Raw genomic sequence first — 17,996 nt, 5'->3', positions numbered from 1 at the left:
CTCAGATGCAATAAGTGCTGAATTAAGACTGTATCGGTCAAGTATGCAGAGGATACCAAACGAGAAGCAGCAGTGGAATCAGGAGGCAAGTCAGAACGTACAACTGGACAGAGCAACAGATGAAATTTTCCATGCAAGATATTGAAGTATTGCAGGTGGACAACACGTACTTTGTGTAAATTGTTCATATTAATTGTTTACTATGAGTAAAGTTTAATTAGATTAAGAGGTTTTAGTAGACTCAACCAAAGCACAGCAAGAATCAAAGTCAGCAGAACCATACAGTCGTTGACACTGGAATACAAGTTATATGAAATTATGATCATATTTCATAATGACCTCATCAAGGCATACTTTTAATACTGTATACAGTTCTGGTCACAGAAATACTCAAACAACAGAAACAAAACAACAGAGTTGAGAAAATAATGGCAAACCTCTACTTTTCAACTTTGAAAATAGCTGGCTAAGGGGGTGATCTTGGAGAAATAGATAAAAACAGTTATGGAAACGATTGGAAAAAAAAAATCAAGAATACTGCTTTGTCATGCAGCAGTAAGGGACACCAGTTCAAACGAGTCAAAGATTTAAGACTGAGGTTTGGAAAATCTTGTTTTCTTACACAAAGTGTAATGGATTCCCAGAGAGTGGGAAGTCTTAAACCATGGGTCCAATTGAAGACCAATTGGTTGATGGACTTTAGGGTTACTGTGGATGGATGAATCAAGTTGGGCTAAAGGGCTTTCAACGTCCGTAAATGCCATGTTTTACTTAGGACCATGTAATGAGAAATGTAAGAAAAACAAATAATAAACATATATTTATCACTACGGACTCAATTTTAAGCCTACCTGTCTGGCAGGGAGGCAGATAAAATCTGTTAGAAAAAAAATATGAAAAAACCTCAAAGCAGCACAATAATCTTTAATTTTACAATAAAGCTGCAAATTGTAATAGAACAGTCCCATCAAAATACATGCATGCAGGAGCAAACTGAAGCAGGAAATCTGGAAACCCAATTTATGGAGAGGTAATAAGCAGTCCAATTATATGAATCTGAATTGTTTTGGAGACACTGACATGAACACAGTTTCCCTGTGTATGCTGTTTACAAAGGCAGACACCTTGAACCTTTCTGACATCACAATCATAAAGTTATCTGTTGATATTACACATTGTACAGAATTATTGCTTTCAATTCAAATTATAAAAACTATTTACCGCATCTGAACATATAGAACCAAGTTTCCCTTATCTATAATCACAACCACAGGTTGTCTGAATCAATCATTTATCACATGTAATGAAGTAACTGGACCTACATCAAATTACTCTTAACCATGTTCACATTATCTCAGCTTGTAACAGCATTAAGCCCCAACCCTATCCCAGCCACAACTTGTAGTGGCATCCAAAATTCTAGTGATGTCCATTTTTTTTTTTAACTCCATTGCTCTTCAGATCCCAGGATATGTGCCACAGTTGTCCTGTGCAAATTGAAGCTTTGGGTCTTACTTTGTTCCTTCATGGGGTGTGAGCAGTGAATGTGCCAACATTCATATCCTATCCTTAATTGCCTTTGAGAAGGTCGTGGAAAGTTGATTTTTTTTTATAATCTTGGCAATCCATGTGGTGGAGATACACCAATCATGCTGTCAGGAAGCAGTTCCAAGCTTCTGATCAAGACCAGCAGTACAGCTGTCTCACAGATGGTAGAGAGAAAAAGGATCGTAGGAGGTGAATTAGCACTAAAGGATACCTTTAGCCTGCTCTTGTAGTCACATTACTTATTTTACTTGTCCAGTTCAGTTTCTAGTCAGTAGCGACTTGCAGAATGTTGATGATGAATTCAGCCATGGTAATGACATTGAGCGCCAAGGGGAGATGGTTATGTTCTCCGACCAGAGATGGTATTTGTCTAGCACTTAAATAGAGTGTAAGATTTATGTTTAAGCAGCAATCAAACCCAAGCCTGAACATCTTCGTGGGCACCAACTGTTTCACTAAGTAGACACAAATGGCTTTGAGCAATCAACAAACATCCCTATTTCTGACTTTATGGAAGAAAGATTATTAATAAAGCTATTTACGACGGTTGGGCTCAGTACACTACCCAAAGGAAACTCTACAGTAATGTCCGAGGGTTTAGAAAACTGACTTCCAACAATCAGAACCATCTTCCAATATGACTACAACCACCGGAGTGATTATCTTCTTCACTATAGTCCCAACCATTTTCTATTGTTGTTAACATTGCTCAGTCTTCTCAATCCTACGCTGTCAAATGCTGCCCTGACCTCATGGGCAGTCACTCTTAACTCATCCCTGGAACTCAGCTCTTCTATCTACACCTGATCCAACACATAATGAACTCAGAACTTTGGTGGAATCCAAACTTAACACAATAAGGAACTTATTGCAACGCAAGTGTCACTTGATAGCGTGGTCGACAACAATTTCCAATACTTTGCTGATTCAGAGTAAAGTGAAAAGATGGTAACTGGCTAGATTTGATTTGTCCTGCTTCTTGTGAACAAAGTTAAAAATCACACAACACCAGGTTATAGTCCAACAGGTTTATTTTAGGCAATATCGCACACAACCAACAATGGCCAGAGCACCTTGCCTATAGATGTAACTAGTTCTGGAGAGCTATAGTCAGGATGTTATCAGGGTCGATAAACTTTGCTGGTTCACTCTTGTTATTTTGTGGAATGAATCAAATTGGCTAAAGACTAGCATCTGTGACAACTACTCCCAACACTTTGCTGATAGGCATCTGTGATGGCAGTGACCACAGAGGGAGACAGAGGTGGATCATTCACTTCACAGTTCTGCATGAAGTTAGTTGCAAATGCTTCAGCCTAGGTTTTTGCACTGATGTGTTACAATCGCCATTGTTGTCGACGTAGATATTTTTGAACCCTCATCCTCCAGCTAGTTATTTGTTCCCAAGCAATCGCAAGTCCTAGATGGGATAAGTTGGCTTATCAGGCCCAATCAGGCACATCCTATAGGAATCCCTCAGGTCAGTAGTTGTGCTACCAAGATACTCAGAATACGCCACCCAAGCGTATTCCGTACCTTGCTACCCTCACTGCTTCTTCCAACCAGTGTTCAACATGAAGTACTGAGTCATCAGCTGAGGACTTCCTTGACCATATTTGACCTGATGCCATGGGTCAATATTGAGGATCCCTAGAGTTCGTAACTTCTCAAATACATAACATACCGCACTCCTCCAACAGTGGGGTAAAACATACCTAGGGATGGAGATGGAGATGGAGGGGTCTGGAACATTAGTAATAAGATTTCATGTGTGGCTATGCCAGATTTTACTTTATTAGTTAGTGGGTCTGTTCTCCTAATTTTGGCATGAGCCACCAGTGCTTAGTTGACCTCCTTACGAAGAAGAGTGTCCATCCAACTTAATACTCGTTCGCTTCTCTATGCCCCTGAACTGAATTCCAAAAGTGACTGCCTGTGGAAGGGAATACTTGACTAATTGTGGCATTAAAGAGGTTAGCAAAGTTGAAGGTAATTCACATTAGAGGAACCTTATCCACTGGTTGGAGTCCTACCCAACACTAAGGAGGACGGTTATGGTGTCAGAGGCCAAACAATTCAAGACATCACTGCTACAGTTTTTTTTTAAAAGCACAGTGTAGTATAGCACAATTGTCTTTAGCCACTTCAATGTGGCACCCAGTCCACCCAGCATGCTAACATTGCACTTACCTTATAATGCTTAACCTTTGACAGCAGCTGTCCGGACCTTTAAATGTCAGTATCTGGCAGCTGACTGCTGCGAGAAGAGCGTGTAGCTTGCCTTCCTTTTCGTACTGTCAAAATACAAGTTTGCCCTGCATTTCCCAAGGAGCCTTGATTGGAACCACCTCTCAGAAATGTAGAGCTCCTTTCTTTCATGAAGAATGCCCACAGTGGCAATCTGCGTTAGACTGTGATGGCGTATCCAGCTCAACTGCTTCAGTCTGAAGGGTAATACCATCAGCACCCAAAATAAATAGTGGCTTTAACAGAGATGAATTCGCATGGGGTATTGGCAATTAGGTTGGTTTAAAATCTGGAAGAAAGTGAGGACTGCAGGTGCTGGAGATCAGAGTCAAAACGTGAGACACTAGAAAAAGCACAGCAGGTCAGGCAACATCCAAGGAGCAGGAGAATTGCTGTTTCGGGCATAAACCCTTTATGAGGTATGAGGGCTTATGCGAGAAACATCGATTCTCCTGCTCCTCAGATGGTGCCTGACCTGCTGTGTTTTTCCAGCATCACACTTTCCAACCTTGGTTTAAAATCTACTTGACTGACATCAGCTTCCACAGTTCAACTTCATGGCTTACTTCACTGCTCAAAGCACTACGCTGGGGTTCAACTAACATAGTCATGGCTGGAATGAATGAAAACTGGTGGATAAGAAAGTTTAGGAATATGGTGCAAGTGTGGGTACAGGGAGCTAAGATGTAGGCCACCATGATCTAACTAAATGATGAAACAGGCTTAAGGGGCTGAATAGACAAACTCCTGTTTCTATCTCATCTAATATGAAAACCTGCAGAAATTGGTTTGCTGGACAATATTTATCATAAAACAGATCACCTTATTTACTTGTGCAAGCTTGTTACATGCAAATTGGCTGTGTTTACCACATTACAACAGTAACTACACTCCATCGACTGAATAAAAATATCCTGAGAATATAAAAGACAATACATAAATGTGGATTCTCTCTTTTCAGTCTTCATTTCCAGTTGATTCAAAGAGACGCAGGACCTTGGAGTTACCTCTCCTCCTATCAGTTCAATTGTCAAAACTACTTCCCTGAACGATCATCCCTAATATTTTGAAACTGATTTTACCTTCACTGATTTTATGAAAGCCCTCTTGCCCAAAACACTCCAGGAGCTTCAGATCATTCAAATAGGTCTCTTCAGCTGTAATCTGCCCTTTCTTCCTGGTGCCCCATCTTAAATGCCCAGCATCCTCTCAAGAGTTTGGGCAAATGCCTCAACATCTTCAATTCAATATTCTCATCTTACTTTCAAATTTTTCCAAGGCCTCACATCATCCTACGTTAAATACCCTCCACATTTCCCTCCCACTGAATTTTTCTTCATCCTCATTCACTAACAAGAGAGAGAATGTGGTCAGATCCTCCCCACTGAAAATGTTCAAGGAGACCCTTCTATCTTGTCACTGCTCTCCCAGGTCTCTCTTTGGAGTAGCCTGGACACCATCCTAAACTCAGTGTATTCTCCAGGTCTGGTTGCCAATTGTGTTGCTTTCTTTCATGTGCTTTTCAGTCAATGAAGAATGCAATATAAATGGAATTTGATATATATGTTAAGATACAGAAATAGTAGAACTGCATATCAAATAATAACTGCACATAATTTTTTTAACCATTTCTAAACACTTAAAGTAACTGAGTTTGGAATTCCCCACCCAATGAAGGGACTCCATGACATTCCAACCTGGATTAGTCTTGCCCAACCCATCTTGCACTGTGGCTGTTGATCTGTTCCTGTCATCCATTTCATTGACTCAATTAAAACCAATCCCAGGGTTTGCCAAGTAAAAGGTTGTGTTAGGCCCAAAATTGCAGCAGTAAAAGCCCAGATTTCTTCCAAGAGTTGGGCGGGGGGGGGGGGCAGCCTGCAGCTCACATCTTTGTAGACCCTAGACTCTGCCAAAGTTTACAATGGTGGTAGCTTGATCTCTTTTGCCTCTTGGCAGCAAATCTTCCTTCAAACTAGATCAACTGAAATAAGTTGCCTTTAGACAGCAAGAAACCTACCAAGCACAGTAAATTACCCCGACCCAAGAAAGTCATTCGGAATGGAGAACAGTTACAACCCCCAGAGAAAACTAAATCCTATTACCTTCTATGGGATAAACGTTTCGATCACTTGGAGCAGTTAGAGCTCACAAAAAGATCGATCCTCAATCGGAACATCTAGTTTCAACAATATGCACTGATTCAGAGGTACTGATCACAATGTACTCAATGTGCAGGCATTCATGAGCGTATGAAACCAGCATTAGTCAGTCAGCTGAAGCCTAACACAGCTGTGTTTCTCTTAGTGCTGCTCCAAAGGTTTATAATACTGTCAAATTGAGTCTAAATTTAATCAACTGCAACACAGCAGGATGCAACTGTGCAGCTTCGATCGTCAGTTAGTCACTAAATCAAAGAATTGTTCATTTCCTACCAATCACACTCCCTTCCAACAATGAAGGAGGCCATATATCAACCACAAATCTATTAACAATGATTATGCTCCCTGATTATACTGATTTACGGGTAATTTTATGTTCAGACTTTTTATGTTTATGTGCAAACTTCAGCTTGCCAAACCAGCAATGTCTGGTGCATTCTAGCTGCATTCTGCTGACTGCATCCCCTGTAGAAGCTCTGTGCTAATATCATACTTGCTTTCCTCTAAACAAATACTGGAACATACCATTAGTGAAGCAGACGGTGTCTCCAAACAGCTTACACATAGAGGTAGTATAGGATGTGTCAAAGACATTGACTTGCTCTGCAAAATAGTGACACAAATCGCATCAAACTATGAAAAGGTGACAGTAAACAATCTCCTTCAGTGTCCTCCACACATATTTATACATTCAGAAAGATATACCTTTGTAATGAGCTTACCATCTGTTGTTACTAGATTGCCACCATATAATTCATGCATAACTGCAGAAGGATCCTTTTCAAATACTGACATTCTAGCTGCAAAAGCAATAATTGTTAGTCTCAGCACATTTTATTAGGTATCTGAACATTCCTGAGTTGTTCAATTCCACATCCATCTGGATACGCTATATAAAATCAGACAATTAACACGTGACTGCGCATAATCAGAGATTCATTAGAATTTATACAATCACGTCAGTTATTGACGTACACGACCTATATTCCACATAAATACTACCTAGTCAAAGCTCATTACCAAAAGCAATTCTTTGAGAAAGTTAAAACAGCTAGAAGTTTCTTGGTGCATTCACTGTCAATTGCAAGCAGTTCCAGTTGCACACTTATGCTACATTTGCGGGTCTGTAACAGCTGTAAGGTTCCTCCTATTCTCCTTCTCTAACTTCAGTGGGATCGCTGGAGACGCGACAAGGATAGCAAATTCAGTGTAAAGACTCCAACTGACAATGAAGCAAAGCAAAATAGAATGTATCATTTCTGAGATGTCTAAGCATCAGGCAAATTTTGGTTGCACACACAATGTTGGGACAAAACAAAAGCCACCTCCTGTCCGTGAATACAACTCGAACTGTCCACAAATAATTAAAATATAAACAAGAAGGGGTTGGTGGGGGGAAAAACTAAACATTTTTTAAACTCAGCAAGAAGTATTTTCTAGTAATAGCTTTTGATTGACACCAGAAAACAACAGTAACTGGCATACAGATCATGGACAGGAAATTAAAATCAAGCATGTTATTACCATCAGCTCACTTTAAAAATTGCATAGTCATATACACTTGCAAATCATTTAAAGTTTTAGGGAGCGTGCCTCAATGGTTCAATTAGTAAATGCATGAAATTGAATTAAACTAGGGAGGTTCATACATCTTGACAGCCAGGGTATAATTAACAAAGCATCTTTATCAAAGACTGAAGAAAAATAATCAGGGTTTCCAACAATGCCTTTGACCAGGCTAGAACTTCAACAATGGCAGACATCCAGCTGGGATTCACTGCAATTTGTCTCAGTTGAATAGCTTGATAGTGGTAAATCCATTAATCTTTGCTTTCCAACAGGAATCTATCCTCCAGGGAAAGCACTGAGCCTCCTGGAGCTGACCCCCCAGCCAGAATATCCTCAGAGTATGGGTTCCTAGTAGGGAATTTTATGCATTACTGTTCACGTAAGAATAATGGGGACTTTGGATGAGGTGATGATGGCTGTTGGTGCCCATAGCTTCATAACCAGCACAAGTCACAATATCCAGGGTACTCAATTAAAAAAGGTTTGTTAAGGCTATGAGATAACCAACAAGTAGAGGGAAAAGGAGAAAAGCTCTGCTTCACATACATAATGAACAATAATGATCAACATGCAATGTCTGAAAGAGTCAGAGAAACAATGGCTTACATATTCTCATCACATAGTGGAAATAGTCCTGAGCTTTCCATCATATTAAATGTATTTACCAGCAGGCTTCGTTTGTTCTTTTAACAATACAAGACCATTTACTGACCTACACATGTCCAGATAGTGTAAGCAATCAATTGGCTTGAATGAAAGCTGGCAAATCGTGGTTAAAATAATCGTAATTCAAATAAAATGAAAAATGTAATCAGAAAGTGGTTAATGGCAGAATGAAATGCTATCAAAACACAGATACTCTCACATTCCTTAATCTGTTCATCCCAAAAACAAAAGTTATTTTCTCCAACTGTCCTAGACAAATTCTTCCACTTAGGATTTCTGACTTCCACTGGGACACCCAAACTCCAGACATTTACCAATAGCGTTCAGAATTAAATCAAGCAAAAGTCTTGGTCAAGAATATTCATTCACTATCTGTCCAGAGTTTGAGATTAGTGACATTGCGATAGAAATAGGCCATTCAGTCCCTTAAGTCTATTCTGATATTCAAACCTTTGTTGATCTACACCTCAACTTCATTTACCTGCGTTGATCCACTTCCCTTGATACCTCTACCCGAAACAAACAAAACAAAAATTTGATCTCAAAGCTCCCAATGATCCAGCATTTCAGCTAAGTTTTCTGATGGAGCAACTTAAGAGACTGACATCATCACTGAAATGCTTCCTAATTTCACAAAACATTGCCTGGCTTTCATTTAAAGCTTGTGCTCCAGAATTTTAGATACATTCCTTGAAATTCAGTGCCTAAGTCTCAATAGAGTCCTCCAGATGTGGTCAGACTAAGGTTGGGCACAATTTAAGTGTAACAGCTTAAAGCTTCTGAACTCCTTTGTATTACCAATCTAGGTTGAAAAAGGGGTCAACATTTCATTAGACTTTGATGAACTTTAGCACCTATGCACCGTAGTGTGTGGGTGAGGTTATTGATTTCCTTCATTTCTCCAAAGCTTTCATCTGTGTTTCAATACTAGTCCATTATTTATTCTTTGGATGCAAATGAATAATATCAGCCTTCCTCACACTAAACTCCAACTATCATTTTACAACTTGCTTATGGCTATGACCCTCTGATGGTTTCTCTTGATCCAGATCATTTCACACTTGTTCAATGGCTGACTCAGTCACTCTGTTCCTAACGGTAATTCAAGTAATATCCTTAACCTAATTAAAAGTCGCAGGTCAATAGATTTCCTATTTCCACTCCCCTCCCACCCCCACCCCCCTTCTTAAATAATGCAGTGGTGCTTGTTATCTTTGGTTTGACAAATTGCAATTTTTGAAGGCAGCATTTTGGAAGATTGTGACCAGTGTACCTTTAAATTTCCCACTGGTTTCAAGGTTATAGATTTCAAATTGGTCATGTAGCAAGAGAAAGAGCAGGTCACTATCAATAACTGTAAAGACTTCTTAGAAAGGTGTGTAGAACTTGAAGTTTGGTGTAGGTACTGGATTAGTGGTGCTGGAAGAGCACAGCAGTTCAGGCAGCATCCAACGAGCAGCGAAATCGACGTTTTGGGCAAAAGCCCTTTGCCCGAAACGTCGATTTCGCTGCTCGTTGGATGCTACCTGAACTGCTGTGCTCTTCCAGCACCACTAATCCAGTATTTGGTTTTCAGCATCTGCAGTCATTGTTTTTACCTAGTTTGGTGTAGGTGTAAGGTAAAGACTATCTTTGATCCAACCGGATTATTATTTTAACAGAAACACAGCTCCTGAATTAGCGTTACATCAAAACAAAAACTGAAACTGAGCAGGTGCTGGTGATGAAATGAGGATATGGCAACTGCCAGAACTGGTCACCAGTTCAGAAACTGGAGAGACAGAACAGAAGCAACCTTGGTTAGGGACACCTCCACCCCACACCCATCTGCAACAACTGACTGTTGATAGCCTCCAAAGAGTAAGGTTGGGCACAATTTATTTCAAAATATTCATCTATGTTCAAATTTCTACATGGACTTTCATCTATTGCTAAACTCCTCCAGATCAATAAAAACTCCTGACTCCTCCTAATTTAACTTCTGCATTGGACTCCTTGCAGCCCACACTACAACTATGGACCATGAATTCAGTTGTTAGCCCTAAAACTACCTTCCTAAATTTGACAGGCTGGATACAGAAAGGTTGTTTCTCCTGTGGGAGAATTGAGGACAACAGGGCATAATCTCAAAGTAAGGGAACACCCTTTAAATAGAATGGAGGAAGTTTCTTTCCCCCTCTCAAAGGGTAGTAAACTTTTGGAATTCTTTACTTTTTTAAATCAGGAAGGAAATCAAGAGTTACGGGAAAGGCAAGTAGTTGAGGATTATCGATCTGCACAGAGTGGCAGAGCAGATTTCGAATAGCCCACTTCTGCTCCTACAGTTTTCGTCGCTAACTTCTATACCTCTTTCTTCCACTTTAAGATCAATTAGAAGATCTCTCATTGACCAAGCTTTTCATCACCCATGCTAAGATTCCTTTCTGTGCAGTACCTTGGGACATGATTATTTTAAACGATGGCTCAGTGGCTAGCAGTGCTGCTTCACAGTGCTAGGGACCCAGGTTTGATTCCAGCCTCGGGCGACTGTGTGGAGTTTGCACATTCTCCCCATGTCTGCCTGGGTTTGCTCCGGTTTCCTCCCAGAGTCCAAAGATGTGCAATTTAGTGTGGATTGGCCATACTAAGTTTCCCCATAGTGTCCAGACATGTGTAAGTTAGGTGCATTAGTCAGATAATAGTGTAGGGTAGTGGGTCACTCTTTGGAAGGTCAGTGTGGATATGTTGGGCCGAAGGGCCTGCCTCCACATGGTTGGGATTCTTAAAAAAATTGATAAAATCAACGTTGCTATAGATTTTCACTGCTGTTGCTTGTGTATGAGCATTCAACAGAAGGAAATTACTAACACTCAGATCTGCTTGAAGCATCCAAAAAGCCAATGTGATCAAATTGTCACAGCAACCTTTTATGTCACAGTTAATGTGTCAGTAATCCAAAGCTAACAGTAATACCAACTTCAGCAAACCTGAATCTTCAACTCTCCTGATTTTAACCATTCTGTGGCTAGTCACAATCAGTGCAAAGTTATTCCAAGAAAGGAAACAACATTACTTTTCTTTCTAGATAATTTTAACAAATGCTCTAAAGAGTCAACAGATGCACATTTTAAACTCTAGATTTGACACCATATTATCCCCGTCATGTTTTCACACGCTGAAGAGTGCAGCGTGCTTCCTTGCAGAGGGATCTGGGTGTCCTCGTATGAACTGCAGAAAATAAACACACGGGTAATAAGGGAAGAAAATGGAATTTTGGAATTAATTGATAAGATGTTAGCAAGATCACACCTGGAGTATTGTGTACAAATTTGATCCCATTGCTTGAGAAGGGATAAACTTGTATTGGAGGTTCACTAGATTGATTGAACAGATGAAGTGTTTTTCTGCTGAACAGAGACTGATGTGGAGGTATTGGTGTTGGACTGGGGTGGACAAATCCAGAAGTCACATGACACCAGGTTATAATCCAACAGGTTTATTTGAAATCACAAGCTACTGGAGCAGCTTATGATTTCAAATAAACTTGCTGGACTCTAACCTGGTGTTGTGTGACTTCTGACCAAGAGAGATTGAGCAGTTCAGACCTATATTCTCTGAAGTTTAGAAGAATGAGAGGAGATCTAACTGAGGAATACAAGAGGGATTGACAAAGTAGATGTAGAAAGGATGTTTCCTCATTTAGGGAAATCTAGAATGTTAGGTCAGAGTTTTAGGATAAAGGATAGCAAATTTAAAACAGAAGAGAAGAGTGAAGAAATTACTTCTCTCGAAAGGGTCTTCAATCTATGGAATTCACGACCCCAGATTGTGAAGGATGCTGGAACATTGAATAAACTTGGAGATAAATATTGAATTAGCAATTGAAGGGTTGAAGGGTCATGGAAAGTGGACAGGAATGTGGAATTAAGGCCACTCACGATCATATCAAATGCAGAGCAGGCTCAAGGAGCTAGATTGCCTACTCCTGCTTCTAGTTCTTCTGTTCTAACACATTTCCAAATTTTAGTTCACTTTTAATCTTTGAAACCCTCTATACCCATCATAAAATGAAACCGTTCACTAGTATTTCAAGAAAACTAGTTCCTGGTTAAGGATTCATACTAAGGAACAGATTTACAAAGGAACAGATTAATAATTTTTTCAGTCAGTTTCTTTTAAGGAAATGCCAATTTTAACGAAGCAACAAAGCACACTTTATTCCCGTGTTCCATTCACGTGCTGCCCAATGGATCAACAAAGTTACAATGATTCACAGATTCCAGGCTGCTTCGCAGTACAGAGTACATTTCCTAACTCTCAATAATACATATTGTTCACCCATTATCCATGTTCTCGTTGATCTATACCAGCTCTTAGTTTAGGGCCATTTGATTTTAAAATCCTCATTCTAAGATTCTATTCCTCCATTTCTCCGTAATCTCTATCAGTCAAACACAAACAACTCTATATTTTATCACCCAAACTATCTGATAATCCCAAATTTCCTTTGCCCCATTAAGTGGAGCTACATCCATATAGTGCAAATTCTGAAATTCCCTCCACAAACTTATTTGTTTCATTAAGATGCACCTCAAAACCCACTTTTTTGAACAAGCTTTTCGCTACCCATACCAATCTATCCTTTAGTGGCACAGTAATGTATTATGGGAGAAAATATGCCGAGGGATATTTTTCTATATTAAAATGCAATACATGTGTAAGTTTTGTTTTAAAATATTGTTCATAGGAAATGAACATTGCAGGCGAAGCCAGCCTGCATTGTCCATCCCTAATTGCCCTAGAGAAGGCTATTATTCAAAATATCAATTTTCACCTCAATAAAACTAGAACCTGATACTGACCTTACTGAATGCTGTCTGATGTGTAATGTGAGAGTTAGTTCATGCTCAAGTTGGAAAAAAGACAAAAAAACAAAGTTTTCTGGTTGGATCCCACTTACTGGTTTATGCCTCTCATGGAACTATTGAGCAAGACAACAAAGTTACCCACTTCCTAAACAGCATTTGTCCAGGGGAGAAGGAAGCACATATTCTGGACCAATTGCGGAAAAGTGGTAAAATAGAAAAGGGAAGGATCAAGTCTCTGTTTAACATTAGTGCAATTAAATCAGATAGAAAAGGCTGGCTATAAAAATTTAAATCAGTTGTTTAAATCAATGGACTGAAGGGTCTGTTTCCATGTTGTATGTCTTTATGACTCTAATTGTTTTGTGCACAGAACTGCAGAAATTTCTATAATCTTTAAAATTAGGTGGTTGTCTTTGACTGGCATGGACACGATAGTGTGAAGGACTGTGGATCTCTATGCCTGATGTGTAAAATGCTAAAAAAGTTAAAACCCAAAATCACTGTCCCTGGACTCCACGTCCAACACTCCTCTACTAGTGGCAAATGGGAGCTGCAGTGGAACAAAAACAGTAAAGGGAGTACCAACATTTCAGAATATTCCTGAACTGAAATATAAACTATTGTTTTTTCCATCGTCACTTGGAGAATAATTTTGAACACCATCACAGGAGCACTTAAAAACCAGCTTGACAACCCTCTGTCAAATCACCTTCACAAGTCAAGTCAAGTAAGGCTGACCGATAAATTAAGATTCTGGAAATTGCTGGCCATTAAATAAGAACACTCCTACTTTCTAACAAGTCTTTTCTGAAGCGGTGGTTGTATTCTGGGAACTTGCATTAAAAAATACATCCTCAAAATCTAACTTCACTCAGCAGGATCGCCTATACCAGGTTATTCAGCTTATTAGGGTGTAGTCACAGTTTATGATCCTGACTTGTCATTTTTGCACCTTCTCCAGTTAAATTCAAAACCAATTAAGACCTCCACCAACGTTTGACAGTTTAACACTTACCACATAGCAATTCTTTCATTCCTTTCACTGAACACACAAATATAGTTGGCTTGTTGAGGAGACGTGCTTGGAAAACCCTGCTTCCATAGCTATGAATTCGACTGTTGCAAAAATGCATTGGGTCCTTATAGAACTCTAAGGATTTATCACTCATTAAAGCATATCCCGAAGTTCCAGGAATCCGGATTTGGGACATTGTGCAATAATTTTCCTGAAATATGAAAATATGTTATTCTAATCTATTATCTGACAGAATTACACAACTGTCATTATAACTGATGCTTCTTTGACTTCAACTCTCTTTTTGCAATAACTTTCAAAAGCAAGTTAAATAGTAAATGCCAACATAAACTTAAAGTTGTATTAAGCATTTCAGACAAATAAAGGTCCAACAGCTTTAAAGGGATGAAAGCAACATTTGGACATCAAGGAGGAAGAAATTTAGAAGAGGAAAATCAAGGTTGTAAAGAGAATTCCCATTTTCAAAGTACTTTACAGTCAATTAATTGTGATTTAGACATAGTCACTGTTTATAGCGCAAGAAACTAAGCACCCAAGGTACACAAAGTTCACACAATCAAAATACAATAAATGACCAGATTATCAGTTTTAGTGCTGGTGACAAAATCATGTCAGCCAGCACACTAGAGGAGTTCCCCTGCTCTTATTCTAGCGAAGAGTGCTTGGTGACTGGTTTATTGTCTTATCTACTGTGTCATAGCTCCAAGGTGCTTAAGTATCAGCTTAAAGTACAAACTAGAATCTTTAGAGATCTGATGCCACAAAGTGTTGACTCAGAGGCAAAATTAGTCTAAAGCTACCTTCTTGAAGAGATTGACTTTAAAAACAGGGTGTTTTTTTTTAAAAAAACATTCATGGGATGAGGGGGTCACTGGCTCGATCTGTATTTATTGTCCATCCCTAATTGCCCAGAGGGCAGTTAAGAGTAAATCATTGATTGATTGATTGAAGGAGCTGGTGTTGGACTGGGGTGAACAAAGTTAAAAATCACACAACAGTCCAACAGGTTTATTTGGAAGCACTAGCTTTCAAAGCGCTGTTTCTTCATCAGGTGGCTGTGGAGCAGGACCATAAGACAGTTTATAGCAAAAGGTTAGTGTCATGCGGCTGAAATATATTAAACAAACTTAGATTAAATCTTTCATCCTTTAGATTGTTTTGCTAGTTTCAGTTTGTTAAAATGTAAATCCCAGAACTCCTTTCAAGTCACATTTTCAAGATAACTTCAAGCTTTCTAACAAAATGCATCTTCTCAGCTCAGACAATGCATTAAAAGTTTGAGGTTAAAGTCTGTTTGTGTCCCAATCTTGAGTCAGACTGGTTCTATTTCTAAATTGGGATTTACAGAATCTTAAATGGATTGACTGTAGGTTATGCATTTTTGGAGCAAAATGAAGCATCATTCTGCAAATACAGATTCACCCCATAAATTTGTGTGCACGCGTGCAGGAGGGACACAGAGTGTATGGGTGAGCGTGTGATGGTATAAGCGTGAACGTGGGTGTGATCTTGGGTTTATGTCACTACAGGTGACCCCACTGCACTATATACTACCTCACACACACTCCTACATAATCACACTAACAGACTCTTTCTCATACATCCCCCACAGTCACACCCTCTTACAGGCTTATACCCGATCACACACACTTTACCAAGCTTACACACACATGCACACTTTCTCATATGCACTCACACCCAGAATCACAGTGTCCCTTCTGCACGTGTGCACACAAATTTATGGGGTGAATCTGTATTTGCAGAATTATATTTTATTTTCTCAAAAATGCATAATCTACGTTCAATCCAGTCTGACTCAAGATTGGGACACAGACAGACTTTAACACCACACCTTTAATGCATTGTCTGAACTGACACATTTTGTTAAAACACCTGAAGTTATGTTGAGAATGTGACTTAAAAGGAGTCTGAGATTTGCATATTAACAAACCAAAATTAGCAAAACCATCTAAAAGATAATTTGGAGGTACTGGAGTTGGAATAGAGTCATAGAGATATACAGCACGGAAACAGAACCTTCAATCCAACTCGCCCATGCCAACCAGATATCCCAACCCAATCTAGTCCACCTGCCAGCACGCGGCCCATATCTCTCCAAACCCTTCCTGCTCATATACCCATCCAGATGCCTTTTAACTAGTGCAATTGTACCAGCCTCCACCACTTCCTCTGGCAGCCCATTCACACACACACCACCCTCTGCGTGAAAATGTTACCCCTTAGGTCTCTCTTATATCTTTCCCCTCTCACCCTAAACCTATGACCTCTAGTTCTGGACGCCCCCACCCCAGGGAAAAGACCTTTTCTCTTTCGGCAAAAGTGGGTACTGCAGATGCTGGAGATTACAGTCAAGATTAGAGTGGTGCTGGAAAGGCATAGCAGGTCAGGCAGGAAAATCGATGTTTCAGGCAAAAGCCCTTCATCAGGAATCTGCTATTCCTGATGAAGGGCTTTTGCCCAAAACGTTGATTTTCCTGCTCCTCGGATGCTGCCTGACCTGCTGTGCCTTTCCAGCGCCACTCTAATCTTGACCTTTTCTAATTACTCTATCCATGCCCCTCGTGTATTTATAAACCTCTATAAGGTCAACCCTCAGCCTCTGATATCCAGGGAAAACAGCCCCAGCCTATTCAACCTCTACCTATTGCTCAAATCCTCCAACCCTGGCAACATCCTTGTAAATCTTTTCTGAACCCTTCCAAGTTTCACAACATCTGTTCTGTTAGTAGGGAGACCAGAGTTGCACACAATATTCCAACAATGTCCTGTACAGCCACAACATGACCTCCAAACTCTTGTACTCAATACTCTGACCAATAAAGGAAAGCATACCAAATGCCTTCCTCACTATTGTCTCTACCTGTGACTCCACTTTCAAGGAACCTGCACTCCAAGGTCTCTTTGTTCAGCAACACATCCAAGGACCTTAGCATTAAGTGCATAAGTCCTGCTCTGATTTGCTTTTCCAAAATGCAACACTTCGCATTTATCTAAATTAAACTCCATCTGTCACTCCTCAGTCCATTGGCCCATCTGGTCAAGATCAGAGGTAACCTTCTTCGCAGTCCACTACACCTCCCAATTTTGTTGTCATCTGCAAACTCATTAACTATACCTCTTATACTCACATCCAAATCATTTATATAAATGATAAAAAGTAGTGGAGTCGGCAGCGATCCTTGTGGCACTCCACTGGTCACAGGCTTCCAGTCAGAAAAACAACTCTTCACCATTACCCTCTGTCTTCTGTCTTTGAGCCAATTCTGTATCCAAATGTCTAGTTCTCCCTGTATTCCATGAAATCTAACCAGGGGAACTTTATCGAACACCTTACTGAAGTCCATATAGATCACGTTTACTGCTCTGCCCTCATCAATCCTCTTTGTTACTTCTTCAAAAAACAAACAAGTTTGAGACATGTCCCCTTTTTGCCCTCCTGATTTCGCTCCTAAGTATACGCTTACTGCCTTTATACTCATCTAAGCATTCACTTGATCTATCTATAACTGACATATGCTTCATTCTTTTTCTTAACAAAATCCTCAATTTTTTAGTCATCCAGCATTCCCTATACCTACCAGCCTCCTTATGGCCCTGCTCTCCAACTACCTGATGAAGCAGCAGCACTTTGAAAGCTAGTGCTTCCAAATAAAGTTGATGGACAATAACCTAGTGCTGTGAGATTTTTAACTTCATACTGATTGAGTCTGGAGTTGTATGTAGACTAGAGCAGGTGTGGAATGCAAATTTCCTTCCCTAAAGGCATTAGGGAAACAAAGAGAATTTTCTGACAATGGACAATGGATTCATAGGCATCAATGATTTAAACCTGGATGCCTAGGTCTCTGGATTAATAGACTAATGATAATGCCACTAGGCCGTCACCTCCCCATAAGTAGA

The 17,996-nt window shown here is 39.8% G+C and overlaps 1 protein-coding gene across 5 annotated transcripts in view; it reads right to left on the bottom strand.

The window, feature by feature from the left end:
- The window catches only part of LOC140491197 (uncharacterized), a 122,101-nt gene that overhangs the window by 101,470 nt on the left and 2,635 nt on the right, over window positions 1-17,996 (bottom strand). For 2 of the 5 annotated variants that reach the window (XM_072589179.1, XM_072589203.1), the window contains exons 2-4: window positions 14,055-14,265; window positions 6,680-6,757; window positions 6,483-6,560 (exon numbers count right to left, since the gene is read on the bottom strand). In XM_072589179.1, coding sequence (XP_072445280.1) covers window positions 6,483-6,560; window positions 6,680-6,757; window positions 14,055-14,250 — 352 coding nt within the window. In that variant the 5' untranslated portion in view covers window positions 14,251-14,265. The remainder of the gene's footprint in view (window positions 1-6,482; window positions 6,561-6,679; window positions 6,758-14,054; window positions 14,266-17,996) is intronic. The other 3 variants (XM_072589194.1, XM_072589186.1, XM_072589200.1) reach the window with 3 other exon arrangements.

The sequence above is a fragment of the Chiloscyllium punctatum genome, chromosome 2 (genome assembly GCF_047496795.1).
Source record: "Chiloscyllium punctatum isolate Juve2018m chromosome 2, sChiPun1.3, whole genome shotgun sequence".
NCBI classification, from domain to species: domain Eukaryota; kingdom Metazoa; phylum Chordata; class Chondrichthyes; order Orectolobiformes; family Hemiscylliidae; genus Chiloscyllium; species Chiloscyllium punctatum.
Note: the sequence above shows the minus strand (reverse complement) of the source record. Positions and strands in the feature narration are given on the sequence as shown.